We start from the raw sequence: 20,427 nt of genomic DNA, 5'->3' as shown, positions 1-20,427 counted from the left end.
GGGGAGGAGAAGTGAGAGTGCTGGGGGGAGTGGGGGAGGAGAAGTGAGAGTGCTGGGGGGAGTGGGGGAGGAGAAGGTGAGAGTGCTGGGAGGAGTGGGGGAGTAGAAGTGAGAGTGCTGGGAGGAGTGGGGGAGGAGAAGGTGAGAGTGCTGGGAGGAGTGGGGGAGTAGAAGGTGAGAGTGCTGGGGGGAGTGGGGGAGGAGAAGGTGAGAGTGCTGGGAGGCGTGGGGGAGGAGAAGGTGAGAGTGCTGGGAGGAGTGGGGGAGGAGAAGTGAGAGTGCTGGGGGGAGTGGGGGAGGAGAAGTGAGAGTGCTGGGGGGAGTGGGGGAGGAGAAGTGAGAGTGCTGGGAGGAGTGGGGGAGGAGAAGGTGAGAGTGCTGGGAGGAGTGGGGGAGTAGAAGGTGAGAGTGCTGGGGGGAGTGGGGGAGGAGAAGGTGAGAGTGCTGGGAGGAATGGGGGAGGAGAAAGTGAGAGTGCTGGGAGGAGTGGGGGAGTAGAAGTGAGAGTGCTGGGAGGAGTGGGGGAGGAGAAGGTGAGAGTGCTGGGAGGAGTGGGGGAGTAGAAGTGAGAGTGCTGGGAGGAGAAGGTGAGAGTGCTGGGAGGCGTGGGGGAGGAGAAGGTGAGAGTGCTGGGGGGAGTGGGGGAGGAGAAGGTGAGAGTGCTGGGAGGCGTGGGGGAGGAGAAGGTGAGAGTGCTGGGGGAGTGGGGGAGGAGAAGGTGAGAGTGCTGGGAGGCGTGGGGGAGGAGAAGGTGAGAGTGCTGGGGGGAGTGGGGGAGGAGAAGGTGAGAGTGCTGGGAGGCGTGGGGGAGGAGAAGGTGAGAGTGCTGGGAGGAGAAGGTGAGAGTGCTGGGGGGAGTAGAAGGTGAGAGTGCTGGGAGGAGTGGGGGAGGAGAAGGTGAGAGTGCTGGGGGGAGTAGAAGGTGAGAGTGCTGGGAGGAGTGGGGGAGGAGAAGGTGAGAGTGCTGGGAGGAGTGGGGGAGGAGAAGGTGAGAATGCTGGGAGGAGATGGGGCAGTTGCAGATGAGGGTGCAAGATACGGGCGGGGTAGTGGCAGGCGACAGGGTCGGGAAGGAGTGGGACCGGGGCAGCTGAGTGCCTCCGATATAGCGGGGCAGCTCCCGCGTTTCCCCCTCTTCCCTTGGCCGGGGCGGCTTCGCGTGACTCCGCGCCAGGCAGGTGGAGAGACAGAGTGGGCGGGGCCGAGGCGGAGAGACAGAGTGGGCGGGGCCCAGGGAACACGAGACGAGACACCGGGACAAAGGGAGCAAGAGAGAGAGGGCGAGAGCACGGAAGGGTTGGCCGGGAAAGGGGCAGGGAGACCGACAGCTCGGATAAAGAGATCGGCTACAGAAGAAGGAAACAGCCCGGGGAGGGAAAAGAAAGATTAAGCGAGACAAGGAGCGGCTGCTTGAAGCCAGGAAAGCCCGGAGCCAGAGCAGCTCTAGGACAAAGAGAGAGAGGGATCGGCTGAAGGGCAGAGAGAGACGGCGGAGGAGGAAGCCGAGCGCTGGGGCCCCGTCCCATGGCCGCTCTCGGCAGCCCGGAGAGTGGGGCGCACTCGCCCCGCGTCTACTTCGAGAGCCCGGGGGGTCCCGGGGAGGAGCCCGACGAGGGCCCCGTACGGCGCCAGGGCAAAGTGACCGTCAAGTATGACCGCAAGGAGCTGCGCAAGAGACTCAACCTGGAGGAGTGGATCCTGGGGCAGCTGGTGCTCCTCTACGACTGTCAGGTGGGAGCCCCTCCCCAGCCCTGTAACTGAAGAGACCCCCGCCATGTGTTCCCAGGAGCTCCCTCCATCTTTCGCCGAGACCCCTTCCTCCCAGCTCTATTACGGGGGGACTCCCTGTCTCTTCCTCCCCAGGCTCAGTTACCGAGCGAGTCCCCCTCCCCAGCTGTTATTTTTTTACTGACTCCCCCCATCTCTGTGACTGAGATCCACCTCTCCATTCTTTACCTAGCCTCCCCTATTTTTTGTTATTGAGAAGCTCCCATGTGTTACTAGGAGACCCCCCTCTCTCATCTGTAAATGACCCTCCCCCCACTTTTCCCTGGTACTGGAGCACCCACTATCATCCTTACCTACAAGATGAGAGGAGATACCCCCCCTTATGCCCTGTGCTGTGACTTGCGCTTCCATTCCTGTGGCCCCCCCCTCGCAATCTCAGAGACCCCCAAGATTAAGATCCCCTCACTTTTGTGAGAGCCCCAAGCTCTGATACATCACCCCCCCCCCCCCAAAAAAAAAATCAGACATCCTGGAACCCGGAGCGGCTCACATATTTTTTAATAATGCCAGTTCAGACCCCCCCCTCAGTGTCAGTGCCTCTGTGCTCATGCATATTACCACCCCTCCCTTCAACCCCAACTCCCCCACCCGAAAAAAAAAACCTTACTAAAGCTATACCACCCCCTCCCAAACAATACCATCCCCCTCTTGCTGCAGCGATGGAAAGTTCAAAAGGAAAGCAGAAGACTGACCAGAAGTCACTTCCTGCTTGAGAGGATTTTTTTTTTTTTTTTTTTTTAAATCTGCCAACAAGTTTGTAAGAGAGGGGGGGAGGGGGTATTCACCATTTCTACCCCTTCCCACACACTCACTTCTCTCAGGCCATACAAGAGGCCCGGAGTCCCTGACTGCCGCTGGTGCAGCCTCCACGTGTGTAAGTCAGACAGTAAGTGCAGACTGGGCCATGCACCGCTCCCCCCCCCCCCCCCCCCAGCCCTGCTCAGATCCCAGCTAGGGCGGAAAGCAGTGGCTGATCGCATATGGCCTTAGCCGTACACATGCAGAGGCAATAATACCTGCTCTTTTCTGCTGGTCTGGTTCCTTAAGTCTGCCCTGTGGTATTCCTCCTCAGCTAGCAGCAGCCGCTTGCCCTGATCTGTTAAATCAGGCATGAGGGGAGGAGGGACTGCATGCTAGCTTGTATAGGGGGCAGAGAAGAAGGCACGGATAGTGCTGGTATCTGATATGTAAATGACATCGGTTATGACTGAAAAATCTCAGCTACATTGTGTTTTGCCCATGGTGGCACAGAGCCACTGGCAGAGCTGGGGTTTGAACTCCCTCCATTTTTTTTTGTAAAGTTCCTGCTTCTGACCACTGAACCTCATCTCTCCACCTTAAATAAGAAATCTTTTGGTAACCTCTAATATTTCCTTCCCCCCCCCCCCCCCCACTTGCAAGAATAACATACAGGATATTAAAATGTTGCTGTCCCAGTCCTGATAAGAGCTGTTTTACAGTGCTGGCAGAGGTTTTGGGCAATGGCTATTGGAGCCTCATAGAACTTATTCAAAAATCAGATACAGGTCTGTTCAACCTTTCAGCCCAGAGGGTTTGGGGGGAGGGAAAGTGAGGTTTGTTAAGTTACTGGGCTCCAGTGTGCCCACAGTTGGCAGGGTAATGAAGCAGATTAGAAATCTATAATAATATAGTGGCTGAGGCAGAAAAAGCTCACCTGACCCCATCCACACTGCGAAGATCTCTCCCAGCTTGCCTGCCCGCCTGCCGTAAAAGTTTCCGCACTTGTAAGAGATCGCCCTTTGTGCAAATGAATGGCCATGCAAAGATTTCTTAACTATTCCAAAAAACCAAGTCACTCGCTCCCACCCCAAGCGCCAAATGCGGATGATGAGGCAGTAGGGTGATAGCGAGGTCAGTTGTGGGGAGAAGGCTGGTTAGAAGTGCCTGTGAGGTAACAAGAGGCAGGATTCTGACATCACTGGTGACATCAGGCAAGAGAAGGGAGCTTGTCCTGTTCTGACATCACTGGTGACATCAGGCAAGAGAAGGGAGCTTGTCCTGTTCTGACATCACTGGTGACATCAGGCAAGAGAAGGGAGCTTGTCCTGTTCTGACATCACTGGTGACATCAGGCAAGAGAAGGGAGCTTGTCCTGTTCTGACATCACTGAGGAGATCAGGCAAGAGAAGGGAGCTTGTCCTGTTCTGACATCACTGGTGACATCAGGCAAGAGAAGGGAGCTTGTCCTGTTCTGACATCACTGGGGAGATCAGGCAAGAGAAGGGAGCTTGTCCTGTTCTGACATCACTGGTGACATCAGGCAAGAGAAGGGAGCTTGTCCTGTTCTGACATCACTGGTGACATCAGGCAAGAGAAGGGAGCTTGTCCTGTTCTGACATCACTGGTGACATCAGGCAAGAGAAGGGAGCGTGTCCTGTTGTGACATCAGGCAAGAGAAGGGAGCTTGTCCTGTTCTGACATCACTGGTGACATCAGGCAAGAGAAGGGAGCGTGTCCTGTTCTGACATCACTGGTGACATCAGGCAAGAGAAGGGAGCGTGTCCTGTTCTGACATCACTGGTGACATCAGGCAAGAGAAGGGAGCTTGTCCTGTTCTGACATCACTGGTGACATCAGGCAAGAGAAGGGAGGTGTCCTGTTCCCATCACAAACAGCTGAACAGCAGGCAGAGGAATCCATAATGAGCAGTCCCCGTCCCCCCCCAAACTCTCTTTGGACAAAACAGGAAAGGGAACCAAGAATAAGGCCAGGGGGCCACTGGCAGTACAGATGTGCCCCTGCGCCCTCTTTCAGTTGCTTGGGCTCTGGTGCCCTGGGATGTTTCACAGCATTTATTTTTTTTTTTGGATTATCCCAGCTGGAGTAATATAGGGAGGGGGTGAAGCGTGGAGGGAGGTAGCATGGAGCCCTGGGAGAAATGGGGGGGGGGGCCCCCCTTCATTCTGAGACTGGGAGGCCGGTGAAGGATAGGGTATCGGGGATTTCTTTCTTTCTTGGGTTTTTCTTTTGGCTGGAAAGGACTCTGGGATAAGGTTAATGGGAAAGATAACCATTGCAAGCTTGGTTTCAGCCCTCTCTCGTCTCTGGGGGGGGGGGGGGGGGTGGCGACAAGGAGGCAGGCCGGGGTGAAACCTCACCCCGGCCTGCTGTGTGTGCTGGCAGGGCACTGCACCGGGCCTGCCCGGCCGCAGTAACAGGAGGAAGCTACAAATTATTTATAAAAACAATTCTTTATTTATTTTTTTTTTCTGCTGCATAGGGGCCCTCTGCGCTTTAAGTGCTTTTTACAAACAGTAATTATCAAGCAGCTCCAGCGCAAAGGGGAAACCAAGGTCAAAGCCAGGAATGCTGAAGAGATAGAGAGACCCCCCCCTCACCCCGGGAGTACACCCGGAGCCCCGGGGTACAGGAAGGTAACGTGGACTCACTCCAAGGTCATAGACAGAGCCAGACCCAGCCGGGGATTAGAACTCAGCCACAGGCCACACCCTCCCCTCCCCCCAAGGGGTGGGAGAGGGGAACCTGGAGGGAGAAGTTGTTGTGTTCCTGCTTTGAATTCCAGTGGTGTGAGCATCGCCGCTGCTCTCTGGTTTCAGACGCCCATTTGCTTTTTTTGTGTATTTGGTTGGAAGAGTCAGGAGGCACTGGTGGCCTGCAACGACTGTCCCCCTCCCCCAGCGATGGAGGTGAAGATCAGCTGAAGGCAGGGGGCACTGGCCTGGAAAGAGTTGCTGGCCCAGTAGCAATTTCCTGTGGCAGGAAGAGAGAGGGGGGGGGGGAGGGGAGATGAGAGCTGCCTGCCCCTTCCTCCAGCTCAGAGGCGAGCCAGAAAGATTTATGCAGTAAGAGCTAGAAGTGGTAAGTAGTAGTAGTAGTAGAGATTCAGCAGCCATTGGCAGTAATTCCAGCCTTCTGCTCTCTGTGTTAGTCACTAAAACTCATTACGTATTGAGGAAGCCCTGATAAGGCTAAGAGCCAGCATCCCGTCATATCCTGTGACCGGGCCAGAACCCGAGCCGGGCCTTCATGCCCTCCCTGGACCTTTTTTTTTTTTGTAATTCTTTTCTCTCCCTGGCGACGCGTGGACGAGTCGTCAGGACGAGGAAGTCCCTTGGATCTGAACTGCTTGCCTGTGAGGGGCTCCCCAGGTAGGAAACCGTCCCTAGGAGACGAGGCTGAGCACCAGCAGAACTCGCTGCGCGGAGGCATCCCAAGGCGGCGCGCACGCGTGTGTGTGCTGGGAGGGGGATGGGGACATCAGAGGGTTGCATATGGGGGGGGGGCGTGGGGGTGGGGTCTGCATCCTCACCGTGGTGCCCAGAAGCTTGGTGAAACCTTTCCCTTCCTGTCAGCAGGAGGAAGAGATCCCGGAGCTGGAGATCGACGTGGACGAGTTACTGGACATGGAGAGCGACGAGGAGAGGGACGCACGCGTCAAGGTGAGTGCAGGCCTGCCATGGGTGACATCACGTGGCCGGCGCAGGTGTCTTCTTGCTGTGAGTGACCCGGCATGGGTGTGGCACACGTGGCACAGTGCAGAAGGCAGTATATAGGGTGACATAACCCTGAGCTGCTGCCTTTCATCCCCTGGAAAAGCGCAGCCGTGATACTCTGAGCTTTCACCATAATGATAGACTCGGAAGTTTACAGACCACAGAATGAATCACTCTGTGTCACTAATACATACAGAAACCCTGCCAAGTCAGCCTCTCCCCTTTAGATGTAGTGCTTCTGTTTTTTCTTTTTGTAGAGAAATAAACACAGATGAAACACCCTGATGCCATAAAATAACTTCTGTATTTCACCAGTGAACACCTTCCTCCCTCCATCAGGACCTCGCCAAGGCCGCTGTCTGACCGCTTTGCTTGCAGTTTCGGCTGCCGCTGTTTTCCAGGTGGCCCTGGGCAGCTCTGCGAGTTTGAGCAGCAGGGGTACCCATGCTTCCCCCCCCCCCCCCCCCCCTTGAACGGCTGGGCAGAGAAGCTGGACACCAATGTCTGCAAGGAGCCAGTGGAGGGAGGGGAGAGGAGCCAGGGTGGCAGGAATGGGAGAGCAAGTCCAGTTGCTCAGAATTAGCAGTGGATGAGGGAGAGTTAAAATCAGCCATGTGTATGGGTTTTTGGGTTGTTTTTTTCCAGGGGAGCTGTTTTAGATTTTAGCTTAAAGTCAAAATCCTCAAATAATGTATCTTACAAAACAGAAAACATGAAAAAGAAATAAGCACATTTCTTTTTCATGTTTATAACCACCAAACACCAGAAACCTTGCTTTATGTTTAATTTAATTCTGAGATTCTTCGATGCTCGGGGCGGATGGGAAGGCTTCTCTCACTCCTGTTTCCCTGTAAGTGGGTGTGCCGGCCTCTCCCTCCTCTCTGGAAGCCCTCGGGGCAGGGAAGCAGGTGCTGGCTGGCCCCTGAAGACCGGCTTGCTGCATGCAAGCTTCCTTTTCCCCCCAGAGGAGGGTGGGGGGTACGGGGAGGGGGGCTCTGGATTCTCCCCCTTCAGCTCATTTTCTCTGGGTATTTTTGCCTTTCCCTAGGAGCTGCTGGTCGACTGTTACAAACCCACAGAGGTAAGGAATTCTCTTCCTCGGCCGGTGTGAAACGTGTGGAGACTGCCAGGGCCCTGCCGGAAGCAGAACATTATTTCCAGTTAGCAAAGGTGCCCACAGGACGGTACACGTTCTCCTCCTCCTCCTCCTCCTCATCACGCCCCCGCCCGCCTCCTCTTCCTGTGTGTTTCAGCAATTTCTCACTAGCCCACTGCCGGCACCTGTGGGTTGGGAGGGCTGCTTTTTTTTATTTCCCTGAGTCACGGCCCTGGCCCTGCCCTGTCAGGCAGGATGTGCTCCAGCTGTGTAAGGAGGAGTTTGCCGCACCGTCTTGCAGGACCTAAGAGTCTTGCCTGTGGGTCTGACTTTGAGAGGGCCGCGCGGGGGTCCCGGCGTGCTGAGATTATAGTGTTTGGGAATAAGGATACCGATGGCAGCGCAGGGCCCAGGGGTGGTGGCCCCTCCTCCCCCCCCCCCCCCCACTTCACGGACGGGCCCCGCTCGCCTGGCTGGCGATGAACATCTGGGAAGGGTGTTCCAAGGGCCTCGGCAATGGCGAGACTCAGAACTGGAGGGGAAGGCTGCAAGGAGTAAGGCGATTGGCGGAGCTGTGTGGAGAGGGAGGGAAGGGGCGGGGATCTCGGTACTTGAATAGCAGGGTGTAGTGCAAGGTAGGAGTGAGGATCACTGTCGGAGCTTCATCTGTGGGTCTCCCGGTACTGGAATAGCAAGGGATGCTGCAGGGCCAGGACTGAGCGGCACTGGCAGAGGCGCGCGGCGCATGCGTGACGAAGGGGCGGCGGGGGGGGCGAGGCAGGACCGAGGTGCATTAATCCTCTCCGTTCTTTTTCCTTCCTCCAGGCCTTTGTGAAAGACCTTTTAGACAAAATCCGTGGGATGCAGAAACTGAGCACTCCACAGAAGAAGTGACAGCGGGACAGGGATGGAGACAAGCCGGACTGCTAGCCAGTAGGGGTAGGGCTTACCCAGAGGTGGTGTGAGACGTGTCGGCACTGGCAATCGTGGATCGTGGCAAGACCGGAGAGCAAACGTGTTGGTGGACATGGGGGGGGGGGGGGGGAAGGGGGTCGGAGGAGCGGAGCTTTCTTCCATACTGGCTTGTTCCTCCTAACCTTCCAATACTGGGGTTAGAGATCAAACACGTGCTGACCAAGGAGTACCTCGGACCTGCTGGCTCCCTCTATAGCGAGAGTGCTAGCTCGCATTTTAGCCCTGTGAGAACACTGGCCCTGTTTCACCAATCCCCATCTTCCTTCTCAATCTAGCTCTTTTTTTAATTCTACCAAACTTTTTTATATATATATATATATATATATAGTAACTGGATTATTTTGGTGGTGTTTCTAAATAAAAAAAAATAATAAAAGGCAGAGGGGTGTGGTTTCCTTAAATAAGAAAGCATCTGTTTAGGCTGTAGTGGGATCCTTCCTAGTGGCAGGGTCTTGATCTGGGCCTTGTGAATAAAAAATGTAAGTGATGTACATAACTTTTTTTTTTTTTTTTTTTTACAGCTGTGGATAGAAGATGTAGGGGCATTGGCCGAGCTGTGCGTAGGCCTCAGTACTGGACTAGCTGGGGTGCTGCAGGCAGGAAGCGAGATGGAGGTTGTGTCTTAGTACCAGGGAGTGCTGCGTGGCAGGGGTGGGTGAGGTGTATGGTCAGAGCAGCGTGTGCAGAGTTCAATATGGGAATAGAGAAGGGGTAGTGAGTGCATTGGCAGAGCTTTGTGGGGTGCGGAGTTGTATTTTAGTACTGGATCAGGCAGGGGTGCTGTAGATGAGGAATGAGGTGCATTGGCAGAGCTGTGTGTGTGTGTGGGGGGGGGGGGGGGGTCAGTACTGGAACAGCAGGATTGTTGCATGGCAGGGGTAAAATGCACGGGCAGAAAATCTTGCAGTTACGAGAGACACACAAAGCCAGAATCCAGCACCTAGTGGAATTCACTCTGAGAGAAACGAGATTAGTGGAGTGCCTCTGGGTTTGGGCCCGTGGCTGGTTCTGTTCTATATGACAGAAGATCAATTGGGGGATGCGAAAAGGGCTGGAGGGGGTTAGATAAGAGGGTATGGGCTGGGTAGATGAGAGCATCTGGATCAGCTGGAGGGGCAGAGGTTGGGCATCTGTTGATGGCGGCTGCACCGATGGTGACCTCCAGCTTTACTGATGCACAGGAATGTCTTGGGCTCCAGGCCCCAGTAGATAAGCACTCTCCTCTCTGAGGCCTTGCCTGCAGAAAGGGCAGCATCTGAGTCTTCTCCCCAGGTGTTCCTGGGGGTACAGCTACAGAGCTGGAGGCGTCTCGAAAGCAGAGGAATTGACTTTCTTCCTCCATGTGTCTGCACCAGATCTCTCGCTGAGGTAGCAGTACATCTAAGCAGGGTGTGGCTGCATGCGTTCCCCCTGACGGGATGAGTGGCTGGTCAAGAGCACAGCTCAGGCGGGTGCCACAGAATCGGTGTGCAAAACCATCTGCGTGTTGGCGTTACTAGGGATTGTCATCAACTTCACCCCCACTTGAGCCCATCATTTCAATTGGAGTTTATGGGAGTGCTGCTAAATAGGACTCGAGCAAGAGCCTTCCTTCCAGAACAGAGGACTATTGCATTGATATCTGCAGTTGGAGTCAGGAGGCATTAGCATGGGACTCTGAGTTGCCGGGCCTCATGGTATCAAGAGTCCATGTTATTCCCTTAGCACGTCTCCATATGAGAAGAGCCCAATGGACCCGCGGATCCCACTGTCTGCAAGCCATTCACAATCTACATACCATGCAGCTGCTCAAACATCCCCTGTCCTGGCAGCAGGGCAATTCCAATCTGATCAGAGGCATAAAACTTTCCAAATTGCCCCGACTATGGATGGAGCCCAAGTAGAGGGACTCCACACTCAAGACCTGTAGTTTGTTTGGGAAAAGCTTCATAAGTTCCCTGTACGTACCCGGATCAGTCCAGACAGTGGGTTATGTCCCCCCTTCCAGCAGATGGAGTCAGAGCAAAAACTGTAAGGGCGGCCCCTAATAGGTTGGAGCGCCCTCCGCGTCCCTTCAGTATTTCTCTGACCCCAGCAGATGAAAGTGGCACCTGCGGTTCCCCAGTAATCTCTGATAGAATTTTCTATTATCTTTTTTATTTGGATGAATCAATTTTGAAAAAATTAAAAAAAAAAAGGAGCATTGAAAGATCTTGCCTTTTTGTGCTTAGAATTCAGTCTTTCATGAAACTTGCAGACAGAACGTTTGGTAGTGACAGAATTCATATTTTTGTCTATGTCTGTATCACTTGTGGGATAAGTTCTGTGTAATTTTGTTTCCACAGGAATCCTCTTACTTAACTGCTTTCTAAAGGGGTAGAGATGTGAATCGTGTCCTCAATCGTCTTAACGATCGATTTCGGCTGGGAGGGGGAGGGAATCGTATTGTTGCCGTTTGGGTGTGTAAAGTATCGTTAAAATCGTGAGCCGGCACACTAAAACCCCCTAAAACCCACCCCCGACCCTTTAAATTAAATCCCCCACCCTCCCGAACCCCCCCCAAATGCTTTAAATTACCCTGGGGTCCAGCGGCGGTCCGTAGCTAAATCGGGGGAAGGGGGAGGGCAGGAAAACCGGCACACTAAAACCCCCTAAAACCCACCCCCGACCCTTTAAATTAAATCCCCCCCCCCCAAATGCCTTAAATTACCCTGGGGTAGAGCGGCGGTCCGAAACGGCCTCCTGCTATTGAATCGCGTCGTCTTCAGCCGGCGCCATTTTGCAAAATGGCCGCCGCAAAATGGCGGCGGCCATAGACCAACACGATTCGACTGCTGGAGGTCGTTCCGGACCCCCGCTGGACTTTTGGCAAGTCTTGTGGGGGTCAGGAGGCCCCCCCAAGCTGGCCAAAAGTTCCTGGGAGTCCAGCGGGGGTCCGTGAGCGATTTCCTGCCGCGAATCGTTTTCCGTACGGATAATGGCGCCGGCAGGAGATCGACTGCAGGAGGTCGTTCAGCGAGGGTCCCCCCGCAAGACTTGCCAAAAGTCCAGCGGGGGTCCGGAACGACCTCAGCAGTCGAATTGTGTTGGTCTATGGCCGCCGCCATTTTGCGGCGGCCATTTTGCAAAATGGCGCCGGCTGAAGACGACGCGATTCAATAGCAGGAGGCCGTTTCGGACCGCCGCTCTACCCCAGGGTAATTTAAGGCATTTGGGGGGGGTTCGGGAGGGTGGGGGATTTAATTTAAAGGGTCGGGGGTGGGTTTTAGGGGGTTTTAGTGTGCCGGTTTTCCTGTCCTCCCCCTTCCCCCGATTTACGATTTTATGACGATAAATCGGGGGAATTGGTATTGTATCGTGGCCCTAACGGTTTTTGACGATTTAAAATATATCGGACGATATTTTAAATCGTCAAAAAACGATTCACATCCCTATAAAGGGGTGCACGTTGGTGGTCCAACTTCTCCCCCCACCTCCTTACAACGACATGCTGCCCTGAGAGGCCTTTTTCCTCAGGGCAGCTTTCACAGAGAGGCGCCATTCCTCTGTTTGTGTCGACTTTATAGCAGCGTGGTCGTTGTTTTACCTGGCAAGCTACTGGCTGACAGTCTCCGGGGAGTAATTTCTGTGCCGGCTCTGTTTTCTCCCCGATGCCGCGTCCGACGCCATGTTGTGCCTGCGGAGAGCCCGGATCTCGACTCTCCCGGGACGGCCTATGTGCGAGGTGCCTCCCCGGCAGGGATGGTCCCTCGAGGCCAGCCTGGCGTTCTGCTTCGCGCGCTGGAGCACATGCGCCTTCGGGGAGGTCGGCCCTGTTCCCGTCCAACGCGGGAATGGTGGCCATTTTGGATGCTGAATTGCCTGATTCGGCTGCAGACTTCGGCTCTTCATCCTCACCGCCGATACTCACCCCTGCTCTGCTCCCTGATACGGATTTACCCTCAGGGCCATTTCCTATAGTTCCTCCTCCTGCTCTTCCTCCTGGGCCTTTTTCTACGGAGTTTATTCTGCTACTCCATGATGCTTACTTAGCAAGACAGCAACAGGACCCAGCCTCAGCCCCCCCCCCCCTCCCCCCCCCCCCCCAAGGTGATCAGACTGGATGGGACTGGGGACACCATGTCACTCCCTCAAGGGCCAGGAGTCTCCCAGGGGTCAGGACCAGGGGTTCCACTGGGGGCTGCAACAGCAGAGGCCCCCCAGGAGCACCCTACACCAGGGATCCCGCAGGACTCCTCCTGTGTCCGGGTGGTTGCCCAACCCCTCACTCCTACTCCACCTCCTCATCAGGAATCCTACTCCCAATCTAGACCTGGATGACCCCTCTCCATCTGTGCAAATGGAAGGGGATGACCCCTGGGTCTTGAGACTTTTTCAGAGGGATGAATTAAATCCTCTTGTCCCCCATGTTCTTGCTGAATTGGATATTAACCCCACAAGATGCTGCAGGGGCCACTACTTCGGCTAAAAAGGGTGATCCCGTCCTGGCGGGCCTCCGCCCACCTGTGAAGACTTTTCCTTTCCATCCCATGCTTCTCCAGTTGTTGTCCAGGGAGTGGGATGCTCCGGAAGCCTCTCTGAGGGTCGGCAGAGCGATGGATAAGTTATATCCGCTCCCTGAAGAGTCCTTGGATTTCCTCAAGGTCCCTAAAGTTGATTCATCTGTGTCCGCGGTCACTGGAGGCGCTGTGCTACGGGACATGCAAGACTGTAAACTCAAAGTCTACTTGAAGAGAGTCTTTGAGGTGTCCACTTTGGGCATGGGAGCAGTGGTCTGTAGCTCTCTCATGCAAAGAGCAGGACACAGATGGGTACAACAGCTGCTCAGCACCCAGGAGTTACCTCCAGGGGAGGCGCAGCAAGCGGATCGATTGGAAGCGGTAATAGAGTATGGAGCGCATGCTCTGTATGACCTACTCTGGGTGTTAGCCAGATCCATGCTGTCCACAGTCTCTGCTAGATGCCTGCTCTGGCTTCGCAACTGGTTGGCGGATTCTTCCTCCAAGTCTCAACTGGGTTCTTTGCTTTTCAAAGGAAAGTTGCCATTCGGCGAGGAGCTGGACCAGCTCATCAAGTCTCTGGGGGAGAATAAGGTCCACAAGTTACCCAGTTACCTCGGAGCTCCAGGACATTCAGCTCTACTCATACCCATTTTCGGGGTCAACGTTGTTTTCGGCAGGCAAGACCAGTTTCACAAAAGCCATCCTCCTCCAGGTCGCAGGCCTGGTCCCATTCCTTTTGGGGGACGAAGACCAACCAGGGATAACTCCTCTCAAGGGGCTCCCTCCAAATCCTCCCAATGAAGTATTGCCGGCCCACTCTTCGACCCTCAGGATAGGGGGCCGGCTGTCCCTCTACTACGAGGAGTGGGTCAAGATCACCTCAGACTAATGGGTCCTGGATATTCTACAGCACGGCTACGCTTTAGAATTTGCTCGGCCCCTAAGAAACAGGTTTGTATTCTCCCCGTGCAGACCAGTGAAGAAACAAGAAATAGTTCGCCAGACATTCGATCATCTCCTGAATTTAGGGGCCATTCTCCCGGTGCCCTTAGCGGAACAAGGATTAGGCCATTATTCCATCTACTTCGTTGTCCCCAAAAAGGAAGGGTCCTTTCGCCCAATACTCGATCTCAAGATCAACAGGGCCCTCAAAGTTCCACATTTCCGGACGGAAACATTGAGCTCCGTGATAGCGGCGGTACAGAAGGGGAGTTCTTAGGCCTCCGTCAAATCCAAGGAAGCTATCTCCACATCCCAATATTCCAAGCCCATCAGCACTTCGCTTCAAGATCCTCGGCCAGCATTTTCAATTTCAGGCCCTGCCCTTCGGGCTGGCAACCGCTCCGCGCACATTCACCAAGGTGATGGTTGTCGTAGCAACGGCACTACGGAAGGAGGGGATCCTAGTGCATCCTTACCTGGACAACTGGCTCATCTGAGCGAAGTCCAGGGATCTGAGCCAGCGGGCAGTCAACAGAGTCCTCCATTTCCTCCGCTCTCTGGGATGGGTTGTCAATCTTGCCAAGAAAGCAGTCTTATTCCCTCGCAGACACTAGACTTTCTAGGAGCCCACTTCAATACTATGCTGGGCAAAGTATTCCTTCGTCTGGTCCGGGCGCAATCTCTGCTCACTCAGGTTCAGTGCTTCAGCGGTCTTCTGCTCCCCCACTGCATGGGACTACCTCCAAGTGCTGGGCTCTATGGCTTCAACTATAGATTTAGTTCCTTGGGCCTTCACACATATGCCTCCTTTACAGAGTGCATTACTCTCTCGTTGGAAGCCAGTGTCGCGGGAGTTCCAAGCACCCCTCCCACTGACGAACTCGGCCAGGGGCATTCAGTTTTGGTGGCTTAGTTTGGATCACTTGTTTTGGGGAGTGGACTTAGAGATGCCACAGTGGGTGATCGTCACCATGGTCGCCAGTCTCTCCGGCTGGGGAGCAGTATGCTAGATGCAGTCAACTCAAGGTCGATGGATGCCCATGAAGGTATCATAGCTGATTAATCGTCTGGAGACTAGAGCGGTCCGGCTGACGTTGAAGCATTTCCTCCCCTTAGTCCAGGGGCGAGCGGTGCGCATAGTCTCCGACAAACCGACGACAGCAGCATACGTCAACCGTCAAGTGGGAACAAGGAGCAGTCATGTATCCCGGGAGGCGGACAAGTTGATGGCATGGGCGGAGCTCCACCTCCCCAGGCTAGTGGCATCCCACATAGCGGGAGTGGACAATGTTCAAGCAGACTTATTTATTTATTTATTTAAACAAATTTATATACCGTTTTCCAGTAAAATTTACCGATCAAAGCGGTTTACAGTAATACAAACCTTAAATTATTAAAGGTTAAAAATAATTTGTACTAAATAAAACTTAAAATAACTAAGTATGAATAAAAATACATCATGGTTACATTATCAATAAAAATAAAAATGATTAAGAGAGAGAGAGTGGCCAATTTTCATTAAAAAATTAAAAGCAGGAAAAGTAAAGTAAGCTATGTAAACACACTTGATTTGTCTTATACTTTCTATTAAGGAACTTCTACATCTTTGAACGCTTCCTGAAAAAGATAGGTTTTTAACGCCTTCTTAAAATCCTTACGATTATTTATCAACCTAAGTGGGTCTGGCAGTGAGTTCCACATTATGGGGCCAGCAACCGAGAACGCTCTATTCCTAGTCATGCTTAATGCCGCGTTTTTCACTGAGGGAATTTCTAGCAGATTCTTCCCCATAGATCTCAGTTCTCGTTGAGGTCTGTAAAAATGTAACGTGAAACACATCCAAGTAGATTCAATGTTATTCAAGAGAGAGTGAATTAACATAATGATTTTATATTGAATCCTGTATTTAACTGGAAGCCAATGTAATTTGTACAGAATTGGTGAGATATGTTGCTTTAGTGGGGTACCGGTGAGGAGTCTAGCTGCTGAATTCAATATCAATTGTAACGGTCTAATGGAGGAATCTGGCAATCCCAAGTATAGGCCGTTACAATAGTCTAGACCAGATAAAATTAATGCTTGAAGCACAGAACGATAATCATGAGGAAATAAAAGGGGGCGTAATCGTTTGAGAACATGTAGTTTAAAAAATGAGGTTTTCACCACTTTTGAGATGTGTTGTTTTAAGGATAGATTAGTGTCTACCCACACACCGAGATTACGTGCAAGTTTGGTAACTTGAATGGTTTCTTTGCCAACTACTAAACTAGTAGGTGGTGCGTTAGAGGGGTTGGTTATAAAACTCAAACATAATATTTCCGTTTTCTTTTTATTGAGTTTTAGACGATTGTGTGCCATCCATTGTTCAATTGTGTTAATATAGACTTGGATCAGGGAAAAGGTGTCAGCCCAGGAAGACTTGTAAGGGACGAATAACTGAATATCATCAGCATACAGTTTGAATTGTACATTTAATGCTGACAGAATTTGACACAAAGGCAAAAGATAAATATTAAACAATATTGGGGACAACGAAGAGCCCTGAGGGACACCAGTTGTCTGGGCATATTTTTGGGAAGAAAAAGTACCCATAGTAATTTGACAAGTACGATTAGAAAGGAAGCTACTGAACCAACTCATGACTGTTGATTTAATTCCTATAAGTTGTAGAGCGGACAAGAGTAATTTATGATCTAACGTGTCGAACGCTGCTGATATATCCAATAGAACAACTACATAATCTGTATACGAGTCAAAGCCTCTCCTAAGCTGTCAACGCTTGGATCCAGGGGAGTGGGAACTGTCCTACAGACGGTGCAGCTTCTCTTCCGCAGATGGGGGACACCCCCCCCCCCCATCTAGATCTAATGGCCACTCAGCAAAATCTCCATGATTTTTCAGTCACAGAAGAGAGCACGGCGCGGAAGGAGTGGATGCTCTGGTCCTCCCATGGCCGCGGAAACTGCTACTCTATGTATTCCCCCCCATGGCTTCTGGTGGAAAAGGTGCTTCGGAGACTAGAAATCCACCAAGGGCCAGTAATCCTTGTGGAGCCGGAATGGCCTCGAAGGCTATGATTTGCGGACTTGATCAACATGGCAGTGAAAGGTCCTCTTTGCCTGGGACATCTGCCGAACCTCCTACGTCAGGGACCGGTATTTTTCGACCGGGCAGATCGCTTCTGTCTTGCGGCCTGGCTTTTGAGAGGCGCAGGCTGACACGACTAGGTTATCCAGAGGCCATTATTTCCACTCTCCTCAAGGCCAGGAAAATTTCTACATCCATCACATATGTCCACGTCTGGAAAGTATTTGAGGCCTGGTGTGTCTCTATGCATAATCCTCCACGTCGTGCTTCGGTAGCCAATGTTCTTTCCTTCTTACAACGAGGTCTAGAGAGAGGTTTGGCCTCTAATTCTCTGAGAGTTCAGGTGGCGGCCCTCGGTTCCCTTGTGCATCACCTGGACGGAGCTCCTCTTTCTTCTCATCCTGACATAGTACGGTTCTTGCATGGAGCAAAGCACATCAAACCACCCGTTCAGCTTGTGTCCATCTTGGAGCCTAAATTTGGTCCTCAGGAGCCTGTGCGCCCCACCTTTCGAGCCGCTGGCAAGAGCAACCCTCAAAGATCTCACTCTCAAGACGGGTTTTCCTGGTGTCTATCTGTTCGGCTTGAAGGATCTCAGAAATCCAAGCTCTGTTATGTAGGGAGCCCTACCTCTGTTTGTTTATTTATTTTATTTATTTAGCATTTTTCTATACCGTCGTTTGGTGGGGACCGTCACAACGGTTTACATTAAGGCACATAAAAGAGGCTAACGTATCTTAATTTACATAGGTGCCATTTTAGGGTTGGTAACATAGTTTGTAAATGATATTAATTGGTAAGTGTAATGAGTCATTTCCAGTTTACATTTTAACAGTTTAGGTTACTAGAATACCTTTATCATTGTACTTTCATCCTTTTGCTGAGCTTTAAAAGAATGAAACTTATTCTGATTAAAATTGCACACATTGATTTTGGTTATGTGTTTGTTGTTCAATTGTTTGTTTGTACCTGCTTTCCCTTTCATAGATTCAGGTGTCTCCTTGACCACAGTACCATCTTTTCTGCCTAAGGTGGTTTCCGCTTTTCATTTGAACCAGTTGGTGGAACTTCCATCTTTTCCGGACGAAGAGTCCAGAGAACTTTGACTCGTTCTCAAGCACATCCTCATTCGATATTTGGAGGTTACTAATGATTTCTATTTGTCGGACCACCTCTTTGTACTTTGCAGCGGGCCCAACAGAGGACACAAAGCTTCGAAAGCCTCTATTGTTCGATGGCTAAAGGAAGCTATTTCTTCAGCGTACATTGGTGCTGGTCGTTCGCCTCCAGAGGGCATCAAGGCTCATTCGCTTCGTGGTCAAGCAGCTTCCTGGGCAGAAAGCCAGGTTGTCTCTCCACAGGAGATCTGCAGAGCAGCTACCTGGAAGTTGTTGCACACGTTTGCACGGCACTATCGGTTGAATGTCCAACCACCGGTGTTTTGGCTCTTTTGGTATGCAAGTCATTCGAGCTGGGCTATCCGGGGTCCACGCTACATAGGAAGCATTAATACATCCCACAGTCTGGACTGATCCGGGTACATACAGGGAAAAGAAAATTATTCCTTACCTGCTAATTTTCATTCCTGTAGTACCACGGATCAGTCCAGACGCCCTCCCTAAGGTTCTATGGGATAGGGATTATCCTCAGCTCGACTGCTTAATTCACTTAGGATGTCTTTGTGACTGACTAATGGTTCATTTTTGCAAGTTTTTACAAGTTTACAGTTCAATGTTTTTCTTGATCCATCCAATGTTTCTTACTTGCTTTGATATTCTTTATACTGAAGGGACGCAGAGGGCGCTCCAACCTATTAGGGGCCGTCCTTACACTTTTTGCTCTGACTCCATCTGCTGGAAGGGGGACATAACCCACTGTCTGGACTGATCCGTGGTACTACAAGAACGAAAATTAGCAGGTAAGGAATAATTTTCTTATAAATTTCCTAGAGCTAAAGGTGGATAGCTATGCTTTCAAAGCAGTGGTTCCCAAACCTGTCCGGGGGGGGGGGGGGGTGGCTCTCATCCAGTTAGGTTTTCAGGATATCCACAATTAATATGCATGAGAGATTTGCATGAGCTGCCTCCAATGCACACACATTCATTGCAGATATTCTGAAACTCTAAATGGTTGGGGATCCCTAGGATAGGTTTGGGAACCACTGCTCTGTAGGCTTTCAAAAGTGACCTGGTTGCAGATAAACAATCAAGTAGCGAGATATATTACATCAGCAAGCAGATAAAAAAAAAAAAAGCTGGTTTCTCTGGATTTTTCGAGCCTGATTTCTCTTGGTGAGGGTACAGTCAATTAGGTGCTGTTGTAAAGAATAAAGATGCCGATCCTTGCAATCCCTGCTTGCCTCCGCTTGGAGTGAGTGACCCCATGTGGATGTGTGGTTTAATGTCAACCTGCACATGCCCAGTAGGATGAAGCCAAAGCCCTAGCAACTTTGACATAAAAGTTCCGGGCCAGGCTCTATCAAATAAGAACATACGGTATGCCATACTGGATAAAACCAAGGGTTCATCAAGCTCAGTATCCTGTGGCCAATCCAAGTCACAAGTATTTGGAAAGTACCCAAATATTAAATAGATCCCATGCTACTAATGCCAGCAACAAGCAGTAGCTATTCCCTATTGATTAATAGCCGTTAATGGACTTCTCCTCCAGGACATATCCAACCTTTTTTAAACCCAACTACACTAACTACCATAACCATATCTTCTGTCAATTATTTCCAGAGCTTAATTATGCATTGAATGAAAAAGAATTTTCTCCGATTTGCTTTAAATGTGCTACTTGCTAACTTCACGGAGTGCCCCCTAGTCCTTGTATTATCCGAAAAAGTAAATAACCATTTCACATTTACCCGTTTAAGTCCTTTCATGATTTTGTAGATCTTTATCATATCCCTCCTCAGCCGTCACTTCTCCAAGTTGAATAGCCCTAACCTCTTTAGTCTTTCTTCATAGGGGAGTCGTTCTAATGCCTTTTATCATTTTGGTCAGCCTTCTCTGTACTTTCTCCAATGCAACAATATCTTTTTTGAAATGCAGTGACCAGAATTGCACACAGCATTCAAGGTGCAGTCTCACCATGGAACAATGCAGAGGCATTATGGCATCCTCTGTTTTATTTGCCATTTCTTCCTAATAATTCTTAACATTCAGTTTGCTTTTTTGATCAGCTCAGCAAATTGAGCAGACAGTTTCAATGTTATATCAAATATGAAGCCCATCTCTTTTACGGGATGGTAACTCCTAATATGGAAACTAACATCGTGTAACTACAGCAAGGGCTACTTTTCCCTATATGTATCACCGTGTATTTATACACATTATATTTCATCTGCCATATGGATGTCCAATCTTCCAGCCTCGCAAGGTCCTCCTACAACTTATCACAATCCGTTTTTGAATAATTTTGTGTCATCTGCAAATTTGATCACTTCACACATCGTACCTCTTTCCAGATCATTTATAAGTACAGATCCCTGAGGCATCTATTGTTTACCTTTTTCCAGTATGAAAACTGGCCATTTAATACTATTCTCTGTTTCCTGTCTTTTAAGGAGTTTACAATC

General features: G+C 51.2%; 1 protein-coding gene across 2 annotated transcripts; it reads left to right on the top strand.

Moving 5' to 3' along the window:
- Positions 1-1,237: 1,237 nt before the first annotated feature.
- Positions 1,238-8,714, top strand: PPP1R14B (protein phosphatase 1 regulatory inhibitor subunit 14B). Of its 2 annotated transcripts, none has more exons than XM_029614781.1 (4): positions 1,238-1,731; positions 6,123-6,209; positions 7,312-7,344; positions 8,185-8,714. In XM_029614781.1, the coding sequence occupies exons 1-4, from the start codon at positions 1,525-1,527 to the stop codon at positions 8,251-8,253; spliced, it is 396 nt and encodes a 131-aa protein (XP_029470641.1). In that variant the 5' UTR covers positions 1,238-1,524; the 3' UTR covers positions 8,254-8,714. The 2 variants fall into 2 exon arrangements, with proteins under 2 accessions (XP_029470641.1, XP_029470642.1); XM_029614782.1 differs by having other exon boundaries at positions 1,242-1,731; positions 6,126-6,209.
- Positions 8,715-20,427: the final 11,713 nt, after the last annotated feature.

Source organism: Rhinatrema bivittatum, chromosome 8, assembly GCF_901001135.1.
Source record: "Rhinatrema bivittatum chromosome 8, aRhiBiv1.1, whole genome shotgun sequence".
NCBI classification, from domain to species: Eukaryota; Metazoa; Chordata; class Amphibia; order Gymnophiona; family Rhinatrematidae; genus Rhinatrema; species Rhinatrema bivittatum.
The sequence above is the reverse complement of the archived record's forward strand: the minus strand, read 5'-3'. Positions and strand labels throughout refer to the sequence as shown.